The 22982-nt window shown below is 46.0% G+C and overlaps 1 protein-coding gene across 9 annotated transcripts in view; it reads left to right on the top strand.

The window, feature by feature from the left end:
- The window catches only part of LIN54 (lin-54 DREAM MuvB core complex component), a 1508411-nt gene that overhangs the window by 1251778 nt on the left and 233651 nt on the right, over positions 1-22982 (top strand). For all 9 annotated transcript variants that reach the window (XM_044061349.1, XM_044061353.1, XM_044061352.1 and 6 more), the window contains one exon: positions 6533-6635. In XM_044061349.1, the coding sequence (XP_043917284.1) occupies positions 6533-6635 (103 nt within the window). The remainder of the gene's footprint in view (positions 1-6532; positions 6636-22982) is intronic.

The raw sequence follows: 22982 nt of genomic DNA, 5'->3' as shown, positions 1-22982 counted from the left end.
ATAAATTTTGCAACTTCTCTTATATACTGTGACTGTACTTTAGCAGATTCTTAAGCTGTTAGTTTTGCACTTTATAATAACAAAAATTGTACTCTGTACTTCTGCTTTAAGTAGTTAATTGCAATGTATTACATTGTATCTGTTAGTCATAGGTAGTATGTTAGGTCTTGTTACGCTTGGGCTCCAAACCAGCTATTCTACATTAAGAAGTTGTTTTTCTGCTCCCTTGTGGCAGAAGTGTGCTGATCTAACCTGTCTGAGTTGGAGATTGCTGGTGAAAGGCTTATTGCGTGCTGTACTGATTGGTAGGTAGCTTAAAAATTGTTTGCTCATATTTAAGCTGCGCATTTGCCCTGTGCTGCTCTTTGCTCAGCAGTGGTTAGCAGTCCCTGTGTGGATGCAAAAGCCTAGAAACTCACTGATTTCCTAAACAGCTGTCAGTGAAACCATTCCAAGCTTTTCTGCTGCTGTAGGAGCAACTCATTTCCACACTGAGCAGTATTCCCTTATTGATCAACCTTAGCCTACACAAAGTATAGGTCATTCTTGTAGTCTTGGAGCTACCAGCACAGTCCTGTTAAATTAACTCATTCCCTTCCCTTGTAAAACATGCAGTAAGAGCCTGCTATCATAGACAGGCAGTTTCCCATCATCTCTCTGGCCAGCCTGATAGACATGGGCATCCTGAGGCAATGTAGCAATTGTTTCATGTATGCTGACAATCACTTATTACTAAAACAAATACTTTGTGTGAGATGTAGTTACACTATGAAATTGAAGGCAAGACTATCTCATAAGGACAAACTGAATTCCAAACAGGTTGGCCACACACACACACACACACACACACACACACACACACACACACACACACACACACACACACACACGCTTCCCACACTAAATAAGGACACAACACATAAACCCACATATGTGGACATACTCTCTAGTAACTTGCCAAAAGATCAGAGGCCTCCCAAATGGAAACCATTTACACACAGCAATGCAAAAAAGAACCACAGTACATAACACACACCAGTGTCTCAGCAAATAAGTCAATAAGATGTAACACCACAAAACCTAATGGATGACTCCATTGAGAGAGACACAGGTGTTCTCCTCACCAGTTTGGATAAGCAGTGGCTTACGGTTTGCTGCCTTTCAGGTGTCGGAATCCGTCAAGTCACTCAACCACAATTACCGGTATGACTCCTGCATAGTCCATGTGGAGGTGAATGACTTGAGATGTACCTCACTGGACTATATGAAGTGAGGTGTGACTGAGCTTTCAGATTGTGTCACAGGCAGACATAAGCCTAGCCTTAAGTACCATTTTACCTGGATGATGCCACAGTACAAACAAAAAATAATTGACTTTAACAGTTGGCACAGCTTCTGGTGGCAGTCAAAGGTGATCTAATATCTGTCAGCCTGGGAAGACATGGTCGACAGGCCACGCTGCTTTGATAGAGATGGTCTGCACCTGTCTTCTCTAGGCTTTCAGATACTGGCAAAGGTATTAGCCAACCCGTTTTGAGCCTTTTTTAGGCAGTGTCAAAATAACCAACCTCCCAGCATAAAATCCTCTCTAGATAAACTCAAGGTACTGCTGCTTAATGCTAGGAGTCTAAACAAGAAACTGCACTCCCGACTTTGGAAGATGCTGTTATCTGTGCAGTCACCGAGACATGGTTCAAAGGTGTGGAAGGCACCCCGGCTGTGCAGGGCTACAATGTCTTCCATACGTTCAGACCACAAACTAAGTGTGAAAGAACCAAATGAGGAGGTGTATCAGTCTTCTTTAAGGATAATTAAATCTCAAGACTAGTCAAACAGTATGACTGTCTTAAGCTACTGCATGTCAGTTTAAGTATAGGCAAAGCCCCCTACCACATCATATATAGCTATAGGTCCCCCACCATGAAACGGAAGAAGCATACCGCATACATGGACTTGCTGGAGTCACTTGCAATACAGTCCAACAACCTTACTCATGGGTGATTTTAATTATCATACCATCAACTGGGAAATGTACGCGACCACAAACATGCTAGGTTAGAGGTTCTCTGACTCTGTCAATGAAGATGCTCTGGAACACCTAGTCAGCACACCCACAAGAGGCTCATATGTCTTGGAACTTTGTATTCCCTAACATGGGAGAGCATTGCACCCCCCCCCCCACCATGTGATGTCCTCCCAGTAAGATTGGACCATAAATCAGTCTCATTCGATGTAATTATAAAACCAGATACCCCATCAAGCCCAAAAACGCTTAAGAATTTTTCAAAGACAAACTACCTCCTACTATGTGATGGTATAAAAAATTTCAAAGCCTCCTCAAACACAGATAACATGAACTCTTCTATAGAGATGTACACCAGTGCCCTGTATAACCACTTCAGCAATTGTATAGTATCAGTTATACCTTACTGGATTAAAACCATGTCTTGCCAGAAATACAAGCCACCCTGGTGGACCTGTAGTGTAAGCAGGCTGTACAGCAAGAGAGCGAAACTAATGCCCAAGAACAAGCGGGGGAAGAAATCCCTCTCTAGCTTAAACAAACAAATTGGAGATCTTGCCAAGTCCTCTGAAGCCAATTACAAAGCAAAAAGTAACCCCCCCTTAGTTGAGAATAATCACAAGGCATTCTTTAACTTCATCCAAAATCTAAAAGGGAATACCCAGCTAGGCTCTTACCTGGTTGTGAATGGCACCACCCATACTCAACCAGAGGTAATAGCCAAACTGCTAGCTGACAGATTTGGAGCAAACCTCACCCCCCCTCACGTCCCCCACCAGTCATCCCCCAAAGAATACCTGCCACCATTCCTCAGTTTATTATCTCAATAGTGCAGCCATCTCAGTGCTCTCCAAGGCCAAAAACACAGCATCAGTGGGACCAGACAATACCCTAGGTTGCCTTTTAAACAACTTAAAACATGACCTAGCAGACAAGCCTGGATCCCTGTTTAGCCCCAGCTTGCAAACTGGCTATGTCCCGGCGGAATGGAGGACAGCAACAGTAATCTCTCTGTACAAATGGGAACCGTCAACCAGCCCTGGGAATTATAAACCCATAAGCTTGACTAGCCTCATCTGCAAGGTCACAGAAGGAATCATTATGGACTTTATTAACAAGGACATAGGTAATCTCCAAGCTCTGGACCCAACCCAGTTTGGTTTTGTTAAAGGTAAATCATGCCTGTTAAACATGGTTGACTTCTTCAGGAAAGTCACCAAGGCCCTGGACTAGGGAAAGACCGTGTGTACTGCCTGTCTTGACCTAGCCAAGATATTTGACACCATCCCCCACTCAGGTGTTACAGAAAAACTTTCCTAATTGGAAATGAACCCCTACATTACCAGATGGGTAGCCTACTGGCTCACCCACAGGACACTTACTGTCAAAGTGGGTGACTTCACCTCTAGCAAAAAGCTAGTCACCAGTGGTGTACCACAGGGTTCTGTGCTGGGCCTCTTACTTCTCAGAATTTATTTATCATAAGTCCAGGCAAACCTGGGCAGTCTGTGGCTGACCAAGTTCTCTGACAATTGTATATTGGGAGCAATAATTGAGTCCCCAGTGATATTACTGCAGACAGGGTTAAAGCAGACAAATGACTGGCACCAAAGAAACAGATTGAAGCTAAATGCAGAAAAATGCATTATTCCCTTTGGGAAGGTTGACATCTGCACCAATTACATTATAGACAGCAACCCCCCCCCCAAATGTAGACCCAGTGGTACATGATCTGGGTACTCAGGTTGATAGCGACCTTTTTGACCATCACTTATCCACAGTAGTAAGGAAATCCTTGTATGTGGCATATATAAGTAAAGGCATCACATCTAGATCATAGGATGTTATAATTCCATTATACGTAGCCCTCGTCAGATCAGTAATTGAATACAATGCTCCCTTATGTACATGTACCTCACCAGACACCTGCAACAAGTGAAGAGACCACAGAAATTTCTCACCAAGAAATTACACACACAACAAGTCTTACACAGAAAGACTGAAATCCCTGTCATTGTATTCTGCCTCTTACAGTTGCTAAGGGGTGACCTGTGCCTGGCTTGTAGGGCAATTTGTAACCCAGCCATGACGGCAATGCTACACATTTGTAAATCAGTCTGCATGAGGGTCACTCGCTCCAGGAATCTTTAACCTAGCCTCTGACATGAACAGGTCATGCTGAAATGATTGATGCATCTCCAGAGACTGCCACACCTGTGTAACAAGCTTCCACTTCACATGAAACAGAGCACCTCCTGACCCTCTTCAAGTGCAGCCTAGATCAGTGGATGGGTGACCGCAAATTCACTCCTGGGGGTGGTGCCCATGTCTCTCCTGGACAGAGGAAATCGGTATTAACTACCATAGACCCTTTACTTTGCGGACTTCTCTCCTAACCACCAACAGTTGGAGCAACTCTGGATAAATATGGTTAGGCTTGCAAAGGCTCTAGGGCTGTTAGCCTTTTAACCTTCTATGAACAAAAAAATGTACAAATTTTTTCAGTGGAGGCAAGAATAGTGTGAACTATGTGCTTGTTCCAGGAGGCATAGTCATCTGCAAGCTTGCATTGCTAGCAGAATTGAGCGACAGCGCAAGGGTACACCCTTTGTCCAGTAACAGTCCTTTCTGAAGGACAAGCATTCATGGGATGTTAGGGCCATAAGGAAAAATTCCTAGTCATCCAAAAGATGATGGCTCCACTTCCAGTTACTTGCCCACATGGGAACAAATGGGCTATAGGTTTTTTACTCCAAGGGGGATGAACAGGCCAGTTGAGTGTCTGTTAGGGAGCCTCAGTGATCAGAGAGCTGACTCTCATGATGAAGCAGGAGGACAGTGATCTGCACCAGGGACATGTGCTTGTCTCTACCAAACAGTAGTAAGCAGTATCCTCCCAGGGGGACATCTTTAGGAGTGCATATGATACCATGGGTCAGGGGCACATAGCAGGCCCTCCTACTAGCAATGGTGCATCTGCTTCCAGGAGATGGGTGACTTAGGCCCTTAATTAGAAAACTCTAATGGCTGCTTTGATAGCCTGCAACAGTTGGTTGTGGCCCTAAGGGAAATAAATGAACTAGTCAATTATGGGAAGATTAATGGTTGACAAGCAGTGGGAATAAAAAGGTCTCAAAAAAGTGTTTTTTGTTAACATTGTCCCTAAACTCGTTATTCATTTTCCTTCTTTCATTGTGGGGACTGAAATCAGAGGAACCAAGAGCACTGCATACCTTGGTAGTGCACCAGCAGCTCAGGTTTCAGATAGAGTGCATGAGTTCAAAACAATGGAACCAGCTATTTATTACCTTAACTTACCTTAAGGGACAGAAGGAGGTTGTGATTTGTCTGTATTTGCCATCAGGCAGTTAGCCATTCTTTGGACAATGCCTCTGTCAATGGCCACTCTACTAGAAATGTGATTGCTTCAAGTGCGTACTTTAAAAATGTCTCCAATAGGGGCATTTATGATGGGGCTATTTAATCATTCATTTACACTGCATTAAGCATTGTTGCCTGGACCATGATTCTAGGATCCTGGCCTCCTTTTTCTTACAAGATTAGGCTTTCTGAACTCACACATTTCATCATTACTAGAACTAGCTTCCCAAGAGGCTTAATTTTCACTACTTTGGATTCCTCACTCTTCCTGAACCGTGACCGTCACTTGCTTATCCTCATTTGGGCCAGCTGGTCCATAGGAAGTTCAAGGTAACCCACTCTTAAAACCATTTGCACCCTGCCAGTACCCACAGTTACATCATACTCTTCTCTCAAGGAGGCCTATGCTGTGCTGTCTACAGATTCCCTCTACTTTACCTTCATTTATGAATGGTTAATGTCAGGTACTGTCATGATCTCTTTCATACTTTTATCTCTCTGTTCTGGGCAGCAAGATTCCTTCATTTTACACCCTGTCACAATTTGAGCTGTTGATCCACACCTGTGAGCTTGTTACACGTAGAACATCATTTTCTGTGGTAGTTCTGATCTCTAGAATAAGTTCCTATTGCTTTTCTTTTTTGTCATTCTTTTTCATTATTCACTGAAATGAAGGCTTACCTTTTCAAAGTGTCTCACTCTGTCTCTGCACCCTCTTCTCCATTCCAACTTTCCTACAATCTAGAGCACTGGAGTGTTACATTTTGATGTGTTGTAATTGATGTTATCGTGCCTTGTGTTCATGGTTTATGGCTGAACAAAAGTCTGTTGAGCAGCTTACCAGTCAGATCACCTACTGAAAACAAACATAAATAAAATGTGTTTCAAACATTTGCAATGCTACTTGGCTATAGGAAGTAATGAATTCATAGTGAGGAAGTTTGTTTCACACTGATGTCTTTCTGAGAAAAGATTTATTTGTTTAGATTAATAAGTTTAGAGGTATATATTTGGGTTGCTTATTTTTGTGTATTGTAAATACTGTGTGGCATGTTTGGTATTAATAAGATTGGACACTTGAATTCATTTTCTGAGCACTGCATCATAACTCTTTATACAATGTTGTAGGTACTGTGACTGTTTTGCAAATGGAGAATTCTGCAATAACTGTAATTGTACAAACTGCTACAACAACATGGCACACGAAACAGAACGACAAAAAGCTATTAAGGTAAGAAGAAACGCTTACCTTTGTGAGATACCAGTATGTTGCAACTGAAGTGGTAGATCTGTTTTATGTTGCTTTTAGTTCAGATAAGCCTTATAGGTAACATGTATAGACTTGCTTTTTTAGGTTTTGTGTTTTCCTGGTTATAAAGTAATAACTTAAGCACCAAAAATTTCTCTCAAAGTTACAGGCTGACTTGTCGGAACCTCCTGATACTTGCCACTTGATCTACAGGACCAATACTGAAAGTGAAGAACTAAAGCAGAAAATACTAATTGGATGACTGATCTCACTTGTAATGTGCAGATCAGCCAAACCTTCTAGCATTGTAAGTGTCTTCCCATTGCTGTCTGCTCTTGGTATTCATGGGCACTAGATGATGCCCTTCTTTGACACTGTTGCAATATTCTTTACTCTTGGGATATCCTGCTAAGGATAGCCTAAACCAAAGTCTTTACATCTTCCAGGTGTCCTACATCAGACGTACATTCTACGTGCAAGGAGTGAGGTACATATGTGGCATAAAGACGCCTAATCCTCAGTACTGCTTTGCCACTTGTCCGAGCACTACCTCTGAATTCGGTCTGTAAGCCGTTCACTGAGCTGGTATATCTATCAAGCCTTCTAAAGATAGGTACCCCACTGGAAATGTTCCCAGGTTTCAGAGGTTCAAAAGAGATATGAACTTTTGCAAAATGACTTACTAAGACCTTCTGTAGTCACTCTAGTCTTTCTTGCTCTTTTGGACACACTTGCAGCAGTTTCTTAGGCTCCTGACTCTCAACCTGCAGCACATTAGAAGCCAGACAGATTTCATAAAGTTCTTGAGGATAATAAATAGTTGTATAAAACTCCCTCATCTGATCCTGCTGCTGTTTCCAAGTCCACAGATAAGCCATCCAAACTGCTTTCTTCTTCCAAGCTTTTACCTTCTGACAGGGTTAGCTTTGCTGTGGAGAGGTATGGGATATAAGTGTATACTTCTGCTGCTTTGACATTTAGGGCCATTAATTTTCAAACTCTCATATGTCCTGGGTCTGGTCTCCCAGCTGCAGGGGATGGTTTGATTGATATGCCTGTTTGGTCAGTAAGATGTCTGCTCTTTCTGTTAGCTGTGCTTCTCAGGTAGCTCACCATTCCAATAATTGTAGCTATGGTGCAGCTGATGCCTGTTCTAGGGCAGCTATATCAGGTTCCGTCATTGTGACATATTCCCGGTTGCACCATCAGGCCTTACCTGAGCACATTGAGGCCAAACTTTTAGATTCCCCCTAGAAAACCAGAATCTTTTTGTCACTGCTGCTACAGAATTATTTAAAACCATGCGGAATAAGAGTAAGGTTATGCAAAACCTGACACAATTTTTTTGTTTCCCCTGTGCCCAAGTTCCAGAGGCACTATCCTTTGAAATGTTCCTTTGTCTGTAGGCAGCCTAGACAACCTGGTTAGTAGTAAGAACGAGGGTTCCTAAGATTTTCCCTGACAAAACCCATTTAGAGTACTATAGGCCAAAAACATGCTTTTCATGACAAATATGCCTGTATCTGACATCTAGCTTCCCCTGCCAGATTTATCTATTCCCCAGGCTATTCCACTCCACCCCATCACAGTTAGTTGTGGTTGGAATTCCCTCAATTTTCTTGCTTTTCTCAGCCTTCTTGCCAGCTTCCTCATTTTCCTTTGGTTCCATGGGATCTGGTAAAACACAGAAGCATCCAACCTGTTCTCTTGTCTCAGGAGGGAACATGTTTTTATTCCAGAATGTTTCTAGTTCACAGGAACAGAAGTTGCAGAGGCTCATCCTAGACCTATCATTTCTCAACACCTCTCTCAAGATCCCTTCCTTCAGGATGTTCTCTTCAGACACTTTTCCTTCTTTTGCTTCCCCAGGCTTTTCTGGTATCTTTGCATTTGAGGGACATTTTTCTCCATATGCTTATTCACCATTTCTGTTTTTTCTTATCAGCTCTTTCTACAGCTCCCATGGTAGCCTTCTGCAGACGTCAGGGAATTTAGATATTCCATTATTTGGATGACCTTTTAATTCAAGCTCTCTCTCTCTCAGCAGCTCCTACTTCAAAATCTACACTTCACTATGCTTCTTCAGAGCAGTACGGGATTCACCGTCAATCTCAAAAGACTGTTTTGACTCCTTGTCTCAAGACCAACTGTTTTTAGGTTGCAGAATTCGGACCATCCAGATGTTGGCTTTCCTCCCAAGATTCTCTTTTTGACTGCTTATTTCCAGTCTTTTCTTCCTTTTCCAGTTCTTTTTTGAGCCCTGGGATACATGGCATCTTCCATTCCCATGCTTCCTTTTGCCAAACTCCACGTGATGAAATTGCATTGGTATCACAAGACGGTATGGCTCCACCATACCACCTTCTGGAGTATCTGGTTTCTCTCTCGCCTTGTCTCAAGCTCGAACTCTGCAGGTGGATTCATCAAATTTCCCTAAATCCAAGTCTTCCTTTTCAGGTTCCCTTTCTTTCTCAGGAGCTGTACATGGATGCTTCCGATTGATATAGAGCTTCCTCCAACAACCTGAAAGTTCAGATCTTTGTTCCCATCAACAGATGTCAGACCATATCAACATCAAAGAGATGAGGGCTCTAATCTCGAGTTCAGGCCTTTCACTGGATTTGGGTTCCAGGTCCTTAAAGGTTTTCACTCACAAGTACATCAGCCAGGATGGGGGCACAAAATCTTACCTTCTTGCACGCTGGGTCTTCAGGCTTGGGATTTTGCAATCTGCCATCACCTGGTTCTTCTGACAGTTTACATCCCTTTAAGAGCATAATCTAGTGGCAGAATCTGCTCTAGGACAAATTCTCACAAATGGATGCTATGCAAGGTGTTTCTGGACATTGTACATTGGTGAGGTACTTGGTGAGGTGCTTCTTAGGTAATTCTTTTTGCCTCCCCTCTGAAGAGAACTTCCCCAGTTCTCTTCCAGAGTGCAGAGTCCTTTGGCTTGGATAGTGGACGGCATGTCTTGCTCTTGGAAGGAGATGTTTTTGTATGCCTGTCCCTCCACTTCCTGTCCTTACCTGGGTCTTGCACAAGATTATGTGGGACACACCTGAAATCTTGCTGGTGGCTCCCTTTTGACCCACACACCACCAGTTCCCCCTTCTCTTTCACCTGGCCAGGGGCAATCGTCACAAGTTACCTCACAGGTTAGATCTTCACATAATAGGTGGGATCTCTTGTTCACACTTCAACTGACACTTTGGGTGATAGGGTTTTGATTCCTTTCAAGCACCAATTTTCTGAGGATGTGCTTTGGGTTTTGGAGGTGGCCAGAAAGCCCAATACTATAAAAGCCAAAGTGGCTAAATGGAAGAGATTTTCTGTTTGGTGTCTCAGGCATGATTTGGATCCCTTTTCTGTGGGGATCCCTGTTGTCCTTTATTAATGTGAATTATGTAATGCTGGTTTGGTATATTCTTCTATTAAAGTTCATTTTCAGCCATTTCTGCCTGTCTGCCTTCTGAGTTTACCTTTGGCTTCTACTTTTGAAATTAAACAAGTCCTAAAAGACGTTCTTCGTTTCAGGCCTCCAAGAATGCCTATTCCTCCTCCTTAGTACTTTAATTTTGTTCTCGAAAATTTGACTCTGTCGCCTTTTGAGTCACCCTTTTCCTTCTTCCCTGCAGCATTGTACTTGGAAGACTCTATTGTTCATAGCTCTTACTTCTAGCAGGAAGGTTTCTGATCTCCAAGGTCTCATGGTGGGTCTTTCTTTTTTGGTTTTTCACAAATACAGTGTTTCTTAGTACCAGTCCTCTATTTATGCCCAAGGTGATTAATGACTTGTCCTTGAAATCAGTCCATTTATATTTCCCCCTTTTTTTCTTCTCCAAAGACTTCTAATGAGAGGATAATACACACCTTAGAGTTGCATAGACAACCCAGATATTACTTGGACAAGTCAGAATGCATCAGAAAATATAAGAAACCTTTTGCTTCCTTCCATGCCATGGAAATTGGGTTTGGCAGCAAACCATCTCCTGGACTTCTAAAGCAATTTCTTTTTGTTGTTTTCATGGCAAGTAGCTAGCCTCTTTTGTCTATGTTCATTCTACCAGGGCTGTGGCCTCTACCGGTGCTTTTTTCAAGAGTCTGGATACAATATTCACCTTCCAAGCAGCATCCTGGTCTTCTGTTCACACTTTTACCAAACAGTATTAGTTGGATGTCATTGCCAGGGCAGACTCTATCAGGGTTATCCATCATGGGGTTGTGGAGGGCTGCTTATAGAGTAGTGTGTCAGTTGTACCTTTATGAAGTGGTTCAAGGTCAGCATGTGCATATAAATAGCAAGCCTGTGCTAACTTAGGTGTCATTTTGAGAGTGCAGCCAGAGAGTAAGCATGTATGAGTGTAATAGCTAGTTTGTTTATAAGTTTATGTAAGTTAAAGTTAATAAGCCTGAATCCTAATGAGTTTGCACATAATAAAGCTGCTTGAACAGAACCCACGAAGGCTGGTCTATTTTATCCTTACTGGACAAGCGACATGGTGTCAGATCCAGGATTTTAGAGACTGCTTTTCAGAGCTACGAGGTGCAGAGTTAACAGTGAGGATAAACTAAGAGAAACGAGCACAAAAAAGGGCCAGAAATAAAATAAAGGTAATGAAAACTTGCTCGAACAATTTATTTCATAAGAAAAGATAAAATGGAGCATTACAAGGGCACAAACCGCATTATTAAACAAGCGAGAGACACAAAAGGTTTATTAAACAAAATGTTTAAAATTAAGATATTTCATAAAATGATCATCAGTAAACCACATAAGGGGTTCTGAATTACCTCGGAATTGCAAAACGAGTATGTTTAAAGTAAAAAGAATATATTTAGAGTAAAACGAGCACAAGAAAAGTATAATGGGTAATGGTAAAAGACTAAATGAGCAAAACTAATATCATAAGGGCAAAAAGGGCACATTAAGCATAAATAAAACAAGGCGACTGCATGATCTGAAATAGTTGTCTTCATATGATCTTCAACCTGTGAGTTACGGATCCGTATTGGATCCACCTCGGCCCCATATCCAGCATCTGATCCGAGCAAAAAGCTCCTCCCCTCACCCATAATGGCCTTGTCTCCTTCCGCCCTTCAGATCTCGTTTGCCGCCTGTAAAGTCCGCATCATGGTCTGAGCTCTCTGCTTCATTTTTTTGGTGAGTGAGTGTTTTTAGGGGGTTTTATCTCTCTCTCTCTGTATTTTTCTCCCTACTTTCAATCCTCCCCTCTGCATGGTCATTGATTCAAAAAAGAAAAAAGCTATTTTTCTACTTTTCCTTCCTTTCCATAGTGTGTGTATGTGTGTGTGTGTGTGCGTGCGTGTGTGTGTGTTTGTACGCGCTTGTGAGTGTGCTGGGCCTGACATGGGATCATGTCCGAAACTCCCAAGCCAGGCTTCAGAAAGTGCACAATGTGTGGCCATAAGCTCTCCCCAGCCAATGGCCACACACTGTGTATGGCATGTCTGGGGGCGGTCCACATTCAAACCTCCTCCTCTGTCTGTGCCGGGTTCAATCCCCGGGCACTGAAGGACAGGAAGGATAAACTAATTCTAAAGGGCCTCCTTCCTTCTTCGGGGACTGTAGTCAGTGCCCCCAGCTTCAACTTCAGCACTGGCTGCTGCTTCTTCCAACTCCCCAGCCTCTGGGACTCAAACTCCTGCTAAGAGGTCCAGAGAAGTGGAAGAATCTAAAAAGGACAGACCAAGAAAGTGGTCCTCTGACCGCTCTGCTCCAGTCGGCCCTCCACCTAAGACTAGACCCGTTACCAGAACAGACTCTTCCCGGCACCGCTCTCCTCGGCTTTCCCCTGAGGCCGGAGGAACCTCGGATCCAGTCTCCTGTTGCAGGCTTCCTCTCACCATCCCTCCAGGCCGGTGTTGGTCGCTTCCTCCTCCCGCTCTACTCAGAGCCTTAGTGAAGCAGAGATGGACAGGATGATGCAGAAGTTCATCCACACCCAGATTCAGATGGGAGTCTTACCTGCCCCCTCTCCCTCTGGAGCAGGGAGCATACAGTCATTCTTTACCCTGATTATTCCTTCTCCGATCCGACCTTCAGTTTCAGAGCCCTCAACACACACCGGCCACGGCCTTAAGCGTGTCAGATCCGACTAGGTTGGATCTGACAGGCTTTTGGAGCCGTAGCCTCAGCTCCAGGTTTGAGGGGATGTTGTCTGCTCCGTGTGTGTAGGAGCACAGTCTTCTTCTCAGTATCTCGGCACTTGGAGGCTCGGGTCTAGCTCCCCCATCGGGACAGCTCCTACTGTCCTTTCTCAGGATGTCCGTTTTCCTTTGGCCTTTGATGTGGTGGAGAAGGTTCTCTCGGTTTTGTCGAGACCCTTGACCATCTCTTCCTCTGACTCCTCCCAGACTCCCTCTGTTTTGGGTACGGTTCTGACCATCCTACCATCTCAGGGACAGCCTGCTGCCATTTTGCCTCAGGAAGCTCCTGTTTGGGAGTAGCAGGATGTCGGGGAGTCCACCCAGGAGATTCCCACTGAGGAGATTCCTCGCAAACGTACATGGAAAAGGAGGCACTTAGATTTCCCTCCAGAGTCACTCACCGAAGACACCGATTTGGAGGAAGGGGAAGGTTCCCCCAGTCACCCCCTGAGGATGTCTCCTTTGGAGACATCATGGAACTTTGCTGGGGGGGGGGGTCTGCCCAAAAACCTACCTTGGAGGAATAGGCATTCATTGAGGCATTCGGCACAGGCCCCTCTACTTCCTGGGTATCCCTCCCATGGATCCATTAGTGGGCCTGGTAACATCTCGGGCGTGGAAGGAACCGGACATGGAGCCCATCCCAAAGCACCCTGATAAAGTTCTTAGCCCACCTTCAGATTGGACACACTAGAACAAGGGGTCCCCAGTTGATGCTATGGTGGTGGCAGCTGCCACCAGGAAAGAGCTCGCTCAGGAGAGCTCTACGGTTCATCCACCCAACTGGGAGTCAAAAACGCTGGATTGATTTGGGAAGCGGGTGTATGCTTCAGCAACTTTTTCAGTAAGAGCGCTGAATTACATGGCACATTTGATTTGGCTGCAATGAGAGCTAGTGAAGGAGATCACTGAGTCGACCCTGAGTCCATGTCAGCGCAGGACAAGAGAACATTTTCCACTCGTATGGCCACTCTGAAGTCTGTCACAAATACCTCCATGCATCTCCTCTCCCATGCTACCAAGGGAGCCACTAGGGCAGCTGGAGCAGCCTTTTCCATCAGGCGACATACCTGGCTCCGGCTCTGTCAGTTCTCACTAACCTTTTAAGACGTCATTCAGCAATGCCCCATACGAAGGTTCCTCCCTATTTGAAAAGTTAGTATGTGAGACCTTGGCCAGAGTGAGAAGGCTGGGAAGACTGTCTGCCATCAGGATCCGCTTCTCCTCCCCACAAAGATCCTTTTCTAGGAATCAGCAAGGGACTAAGAAGATGTGGCTCTGAAAGTCTCAGGCATTTTCCCGAGACACTGAGGACTCACCTTCCCGCAGGGGCAGAGGGGGGATACAACAGACATCACCCTAGAGGCAGAGGGGGGGGGGTCGAGAAATTACATGTCTCAAGAACCTTTCTCGGACAGACCTGTGTCACAGCCCTGAAGGGTTGTCCGACTGTCTATCTCTGGCGGCAGTCGGGCCGGTTATAGATACATCTAATGGAAAGGGAGTCCATCACAACAGATCATTGGGTGTTGCAGATTATATCCAGAGGTTATTCAATCCCATTCCTCAAGCCACCTCTACCACCAAAACTCCTCCCGGATGTTCCAACCATGCACAGGGAGGATGCAGCACTGGAAATAGTAAAGCTGCTAGAAAAACGGGTCATCCAACACGTCCCCCAAGACCAGTACGGATTAGGCATGTATTCCAGGTTCTTTTTAGTGCCAAAGAAGACGGGGGACCTAAAACCAATTTTGGATCTTTCCACCTTGAACCAGTCAGTGACCAAGGCAAAATTTCAGAAAGTCACTCTTAAGTCTATCCTGCCCTTCCTGCAGGAGAACGATTGGATGTGTTCAATCGACCTCCAAGATGTGTACTATCATATCAAGATAGACAGGCGCTCTCGGACGTTCCTCCTCTTCTGGCTGGAAGGCATTCGTTATCAATTCAGAACACTCCCCTTTGATCTCACCACAGTCCCCAGGGTGTTCACCAAAGTGATGGCAGTAGTAGCGGCTCACCTAAGAGACTTCAGGGCATTCATTTTTCCCTCTACCTGGACAATTGGCTCCTCGCTGCCCCTTCCAAGCATCAACTCTTGTCAAGTGAGGGATTCCTTCCTTTTATAGGCCCAGAGGTTAGGCATCACCGTCAATCTCAACAAGTCTTCTCTGGCCCCAGTTCAGACATTAGACTTCATTGGGGCTAGGTTAGACACGATCCAGACAAAAGTCTTCCTTACTCTAGACAGGATACACAGTCTGAAGCTTCATGTTCTGTGCGTTCTTCAAACCCAATCTCCGACAACAGAAGTAGTTCTACGGGCTTTGGGGTCTATGGCAGCCACGATCAATCTTCTACCCTTGGCACATCTTCACATGCGGATTCTCCAGTGGACCCTTTCCGTCAATGGTCCCTGCTAGATCTACTCTCGTCTCATCCTGTTCGAATCTCCCGAGTGTGCAGGACCTCTCTTCAGTGGTGGAGACATTCTCTGGACCTTATCCGGGGACGTCCTTTTCTCTCCATTTCCCAAGGCCACGTTGACCACAGACACCTCCCAGCTGGGTTGACAGGGACATTCTTTGGGAAGATAGTCCAAGGCACGTGGTCCCCTTCCGAGACCAGTTTGCATATCAACATACTGGAGATGAGGGTGGTGCTTCTTGCGTTGCAGGCTCTCCATGCCCATCTTCCCTTAGTGATGATTGCTGTCCAGAAGGACATGTCAGTGGTCTGGTACATGAACAAACAGGGGGGAACCAGATCTTATCCCCTTTGTCGCAAAGCCATGTGTGTGGGAATGGGCTATCTCCACCGGCCGGTTTCTGGTGGCATCTCACATTCGGGACGGTCCAGCATTCTTGCGGACAGGCTCAGCAGATATTTCCTGATGCCTTACGAGTGGTCTCTGAATCCTTCAGTAGCGGAACAGATCTTTCACAAGTGGGGTCAGCCTTGCTGCAATCTTTTTGCATCTCCTTCAAATGTAAAATGCAGTGAGTTCTTTTCTCTGATTTCGCCCTCGGGGAGAAGCCCCCAGAGATTCTCTGATTCATGCTTGGCCTCCCAGTCTTCTGTATGCTTATCCTTCTCTACCCTTGATACCAAAGTTTCTTCAGAAATCTCGTAGGCTGGGGAGTTTTTGTGATCCTCGTTGCCCCCATTCTGGCCTCGCCAAGTCTGGTTTCCCTCTCTTTGGTCTCGTCTAGTGGCTCCATCATGGACGCTGGGTCCAGTTCCTGATCTCATTTCTCACCAGTCAGGGATTCCCCATCCAGACCTGGACAATCTAAAGCTCACTGCTTGGTTGCTCCAGTTCCCATGATGGCTCATCTTCTCCCATTAAAAGAATTCTGGTGGCAGCTCATAAGTCTTCTACCAGGAAAATATACTATACCAAGTGGAAACATTTTTCTATATGGGCTTCGCAGCGTGCATTGGATCCTTTTACTGCTCCAGTTTCTGCGGTGTTAGAATTCTTATCTGGGATTTTTCAGCAAGGCGCCAGCTCCTTTACAGTGAAAGTTCAGTTGTCTGCAATTTCCATTTTTTATGTGGGGGAAAAATAGGCCTTCCTTAGCATCCGCTAAGCTTTGCAAGACCTTCCTTAAAGGTACCTTTCTTCTGAGACCACCGATGAAGCATCCTGCGCCTCCATGGGATCTTACTTTAGTGCTTCAGACTTTAGTGTCATCCTCCTTTGAACTTGCAGCTTTGGTGGATTTGCAGTTTCTGTCCTGGAAGACTGCATTTTTAGTTGCCATTACTTCTGCCAGGAGAGTGTCTGAACTTCAAGCACTATAAATCAAGGTCCCTTATATGATTTTTCATAAGGACAGAGTGTCTTTGCACACTAACCCATCCTTTTCTTCCCAAGGTAGCTTCAGAGGCCAGCATTAACTAGATGATCAATTTCCCGGGCTTCTTTCCAAATTTTCAAAACAAGGGAGAATATAAATTGCATTTGTTGGATGTACATAGACAGTTACGTTTTTATTTGCACAGATTTTCGTAAATCTGACCAACTTTTTGGTTCTTATTCCAGACCATTTTTAGGGAAAGCAGTATCCAAAGTTACTACTGCTCATTGGATTTCCCAGTGTATTATCTGGGCATATTATATTAGGGAGATTTCCCCACCAGGCCAGGGCTTTTTGGTCCAGAGTTTCACTGGATGATATTTTTTCTGCAGCTACTTGGGCCTCATCTCATACTTTCATCTCACATTATAAATTGGACATCATATCCAGGAACAGGGCATCCTTTGGCTCCACCATGCTCCGAAATATCCTTCCATGAGGGCCTCCCAGGTGTTTAGTAGCTGTGGACACTGTCCCACAGGTTAAAGATCAAATGAAGACAACTACTTTAGATAAAGAAGTTATGTACTCCCCATAACGTTCCATCTGAGTAGTTGTTCATTTGTCTTCAAACCCCACCCCCTCCTTTCCCCAGCCTTGTCTAAACTATATAAGGCTAGAAGGTGGACACCTTCGAATTGTCCTTTGTTCTCCCTTTGTTTAGAAATTTTTGTTCTCTGGTAGTGCCAAGGTCCTGTTGGGGCAGGTGTAAGTGATTGGGCAGCAAACTCGATCTGAGGGGAGGAAGGAGACAGAAGCATTATGGGTGAGGGGAAGAGGTTTGAGCTCGGATCAGATGCTGGATATGCAGCCATGTCGGATCTGATATGGATCTGAAACCCACCGGTTGAAGACAAATGAATATCTGCTCAGACAGAATGTTATGGTGAGTACATAACTTTTTTTTTTTTTCCAAAGTACTGTAGTTTGGTGTAGCTAGTAATCTGAAGTAGTTAACTTCATTTTATCTGCAACTTGTGGGTATTCGGATCCGAGCCGGCAACTTTTTTTCTAGCATCTGCTTCAAGCTCCAAGCTCCTCCCCCTACCCATAATGCACTACCATCTCCTACCTTCCCCCAGATCTCGTTTGCCATGCCAGTAGTGTGCATCATGGTCTCCTTTGCTTTGAGCTCAGGGATGGTAAGTTTATTAATACTTGGTCTTTGGTGTGTCTGCGTTAATTGTTTCCCTTTCTCCCCCACTAGTATATCGCTTGTTCGTTGGTTAGTTTAAAAAAAAAAAGTAGAGTAGTTGTTAGGCCTTCCCTTCCCCTACGTGTGTTTTGTGTGTGGTGATTTTGTTGGTAGTGGTGTTTGGTGCAGGACCATGGCTGATCAGCCAAAATCTGTATTTAAGAAATGCAGTGTGTGTGGCCATAAGCTCTCCCCGGCCGATGGTCACACTCTGTGTGTTATTTGTTTGGGAGTGTCACATTTGTCGACACAATGTGCAATCTGCACTGGGTTCAATCCTAGATCCCTCAGGGATTGGAAGGCCAAATTGGTAGCTAAAGGCCTTTTCCCTGCATCTATGCTGGAATCTGCCACGGCCTCGGTACCTAGTACCCAACCTCCCACCCAGACAGGGACTCAAACTCCCACTTCTTCTGATGCTGGGTCAAGCAAGGAAAAAGTTACAGTCAGTGTAGCTGACAAAGAGAAGGACAGAGAAAGGCGCAAGGAGGATAGGGACAAGAAAAGGGATAGACCTAACAAGAGATCCCCGGACAGGGAGCTCTTCCTTAGTCCCCCTTCTAATTCCATGAGGCCAGTTTCTCCACAGCTCCAGTCTCCTCGTTTTTCACTGCAGCCATTGGAACCTTCGGATCCGAGGCCTTCCTAGCCCTCACTGCGCAGACCAGCCAGATCCGAGTTGGTGGCTTCTTCGCGATCGACTCTGAGCTTATCAGACTTCGACATGGACAGGATGATGCAGAGATTCATTCAGACCCAAATACAGATGGGAGTCTTGCCAGGCCCTTCTCCCTCCGGAGAGGGGACCTCCATACCCTTTTTCCACCCCATCTCTCCTTCCCCGATCTGTGCTTCAGCTTCAGGGCTCTTGGATCAGAGAATTTTCGCAGCTGGTAGCTCTGCACCAACGGTTCCCCCAACCTTGACTCCGGTTGTTACCTTGAGCTCCTCGGATCCAACTGAGAATTTTCGGAGCTGGTAGCTCTGCGCCGCCGGTTCCCCCAACCTCGACTCAGGTTGTTACCTTGAGCTCCTCGGATCCGACTAGTTCGGACCCGAGTGACTCTCGGAGCCGCGGACAGGTTGTTGGACCCGAGGAAATGGATTCTAAAGCTTCGCCTTTTTCTGATCCGACCCGTTTCCTCAGACCTCAGGCTACCCTTGCTTCGGTTCCGGTCCTTGCTTCGAATCTGGGGAGGGCTTCTTCCTTGCTGGGTGCCAAGGAGGTACACTCTTCTTCGGCCTTCGAAGTGGTGGAGAGGGTTCTCTCCCAGGGATTGAGACCCCAGCCCATCCCCTCGAATTCCACCCAGACACCTCTGGATTTGGTGACGACTCCCTTCATCCTGTCTCAAGGACAGCCTGTACCGGAGGATCCCCAGGTTATTTCCCCTGAGGAACCTTTTGCGGCTCAGGAGCCCTCTTCTGGGAGTCCCACTGAAGAGGGTCACCGTAAGCGCAAGTGCAAAAGGAGGCACTTGGACTCCCCTGAGTTCCTCACTGCAGACACGGACTTAGATGAAGGAGAAGGTTCCCCCAGGTCACCTCCCGAAGATGTCTCCTTTGGAGAAATCATGGAGAATCCTCCACCAGAGGGGAGGTTGGTCAGCCCCAAAACCTTCTGGGGATGAGTCAGTGTTCCTGGAGGCCTTTGGCACTGGCCCATCTACTTCCTGAGTGTCCCCGCCAGTGGACCCCTTGGTGGGACCTTTTCACCACGTGGGCTTGGAAGGAGCCTGACACTGTAGAGCCCATCCCCAAACGCCCCAACAAAATTTTATCTCCCCCTTCTGACAGACAACCTTGGTCAAAAGGAGCCTCAGTTGATGCTATGTTGATCGCAGCAGCCACCAAGAAGGAACTAGCACAGGATAGTTCCTCAGTCCACCCTCCAGACAAGGAGTCCAGGTCAGTGGATAGGTTTGGGAAGCGCGTTTATTCCTCAGAGACCTTTTCAATTCGTGCGCTGAACTGTTTGGCACATGTGATCCAGCTTCAGCGAGACCTTGCATCGGAATTTGCTGAGTCGCCCCCAGAGTCTTTATCACTACAGAACAGTTGCTCTCTGCGAAAATGTCTACTCTGAAGTCAGTCTCAAACATGTCTATGCTGCTCCTTTCCCATGCCATGAAAGGAGCAGCTAGAGTGGTCGGGACAGGCATAGCCATGAGGCGTCATGCCTGGCTCAGGTTGTGTTAGTTCACGGACCCTTTCAAGGCGTCGTTTATTAATGCTCCCTACAACGGTTCTTCCCTTTTCGGGAAGACAGTATGTGACACACTTGTCCAGAGCAAAAAGGACGGGAAGACTTTTTCTGCCGTTGGGATCCACTTCTCTAACCCTCAGTGGTCCTTCTCTAGGAATCAAAGTGGGCAAAAGAAGATGTGGTTCCAAAAATTTCAGTTTTCCCAGGATTTTCAGGACAACTATTCCCTCAGAGGCAGAGGGGGACAGGATCGACGCCAACCCAGAGGTAGAGGGGGTCCCAGGAATTTTGGGTCTGGGGAACCTTTTTATGATAGACCCGGTCAGCAGCCCTGAGGGGTTGCCTGGCTGTCCTACTCTGGAGGCAGTTGGGGGGAGATTATCCTTGCACCCGGCGGCATGGGAGTCCATTACGACAGATCGCTGGGTGTTACAGATTATATCCAGAGGTTACACTATCCCATTTGTTGCCCCTCCAAATGTTCCAAAACACCTCCCGGATGTTACACCCGCTCACAGGGAAGCCGCAGCTCTAGAGGTTTCAAAGCTGCTTCTCAAACTAGCCATCAAACAGGTCCCCCCGACCAGTCTGGATCAGGTTGTCTACTCAAGGTTCTTTTAGTGCCAAAAAAGATGGGGGACCTCAGGCCCATTCTAGACCCATCAACTCTGAATCTGTCCATAGCCAAACAGAAATTCTGGATGGTCATCCTTCAGTCCATTCTACCTTATCTTTGAGAGTACGACTGGATGTGCTCGTTAGACCTCCAGGATGCTTACTACCACATCAAGATCCACAGAAGCTCCAGGGGGTTTCTGTGCTTCCGGCTGGGAGCCAGTCATTTTCAGTTCAGAGCCCTACCCTTTGGTCTCACCACAGCCCCCAGGGTGTTCACCAAGGTAATGGCCGTTGTCGCGGCTCACCTAAGGCTTCAGGATATTCAGGTATTTCCTTATCTGGACGACTGGCTGTTCATTGCGCCCAACAAGCGTCTGCTTTGTCTGGCCCGAGACTACTTCATTCAGTTGGCAGATCTATTGGGGATTACAGTCTATGTTCAGAAATCTTAATTGCAAGTACAAGTTTTAGACTTCATTGGGGCATGGCTAGACACCTTGCAGATGAAAGTATTCTTAACTCCAGACAGGATTTTACACCTCAGGTGCCACATAGCTCAAATAGCGAACTTCAGGTCTCCAAAGGCGAGCGAGGTTCTCCGGGCACTGGGCTCCATGGCTGCTTCCATATCAATTCTCCCTTGTGCATGCCTTCATATGCAGGTTCTTCAATGGAATCTGGCTGTTCAATGGTCTTGGCTAGACCTGCCCATGGAATTTCTGATCAGGATCAGTCACGTCTGCAGGACGTCCCTTCTTTGGTGGTTAAATTCATAGGAAATACTTTGCGTCATCACCAGTCCAAGCCACAGTAACCACGGACACCTCCCAACCCGGTTGGGGATGATACTGTTCGGGAATGACAGTCTAAGGCACGTGGTCCCAGTCAGAGACCAAGTTGCACATAAATGTTCTAGAGTTGAGGGCAGTGCTTTTAGCGTTGGAAGCCTTTCACACTGTCCTCCCCTCTCGGATTGATTGCAATTCAGTCAGACAACATGTCTGTTGTCTGGTATATCAACAAGCAGGGGGGAGCCAGATCCTATCCCCTATGTCACAAGGCCATGAGACTGTGGGAGTGGGCGGTCTCCACCAGTCAGTTTCTAATAGCAGCGCACATCCTGGGGGTGCTCCAGCATTTTAGCGGACAGATTGAGTCGGGCTATTCTGATGCCGTACGAGTGGTCTCTGAAACAGTCAGTAGCGGAAGATATATTCCTTGCATGGGGTCAGCCTTGCTGCGATCTCTTTGCTTCTCCTTCCAACGCGAAGTGCAGCGAGTACTTCACTCTGATTCCCTCACCAGGGGAAGTCCCCAGAGACCTTCTAGTCCATGCTTGCCCCCCCCCAGGCTTCTGTATGCTTACCCACCATTGCCACTCATTCTGAAGTTTCTTCAGAAAGCTTGCCGACTGCGGTGCAAAGTTATCCTCATTGTCCCGGTCTGGCCTCGTCAGGTTTGGTTCCCATACCTTTGATCTCATCTCTTAGCTCCTCCGTGGGTCCTGGATCCCTGTCCGGATCTAATCTCCCATCCATCGGGTGTCCGCCCGCCCTGGGCAGCCTCAAGCTGACAGCTTGGTTGCTGCAGTTCCGTTGATTGCCAGGACTCCCGTTCTTTCTTCCCCGGTAAAATCCATACTGGTGGCTTCTCTTAAAGATTCCACTAGGAAACTTTATTGCAGTAAATGGAAGCATTTTTCCATTTGGGCCTCACAGAGAAACCTAGATCCCTTTACAGCCCCTTTTCCATCAGTGTTGGAATTCTTGTCTGGCATTTTTCAGCAAGGAGCTAGCTCCTCCACAGTGAAAGTACAATTGGCAGCCATTTCTAATTTTCATGTTGGTGAAGACAACATTGCCATAGCCTCTTCTAGGCTGTGTAAGGCCTTTCTTAAAGGCACGTTTCTGTTGCGCCCTCCTGTCAAGGATTCAGTGCCCCCTTGGGACTTCACATTTGTTCAACAGGCATTGGTGGCCCCTCCATTTGAACCTGCATCATCGGTGGATTTAAATATTTTATCCTGGAAGACAGCTTTCCTAGTTGCCATTACATCTGCTTAGGAGGGTTTCTGAGCTTCAAGCTCTGTTTGCCGTGCCTCCTTATTTGGTCTTCCATAAGGATAGGGTCTCTCTCCGTACTAATCCTTCCTTCTTACCCAAAGCGGCATCTGAAGTAAACATAAACCAGTCCATTAATCTGCCTGTTTTCTTTCCTAATTTCCAAAACAAGGGTGAATACAAACTTCATTTGTTAGATGTTTATAGACAACT

Source organism: Protopterus annectens, chromosome 2.part0 (assembly GCF_019279795.1).
Source record: "Protopterus annectens isolate FY-2018-M chromosome 2.part0, PAN1.0, whole genome shotgun sequence".
NCBI classification, from domain to species: Eukaryota; Metazoa; Chordata; order Ceratodontiformes; family Protopteridae; genus Protopterus; species Protopterus annectens.
This window is presented reverse-complemented; position numbering and strand designations above follow the sequence as displayed.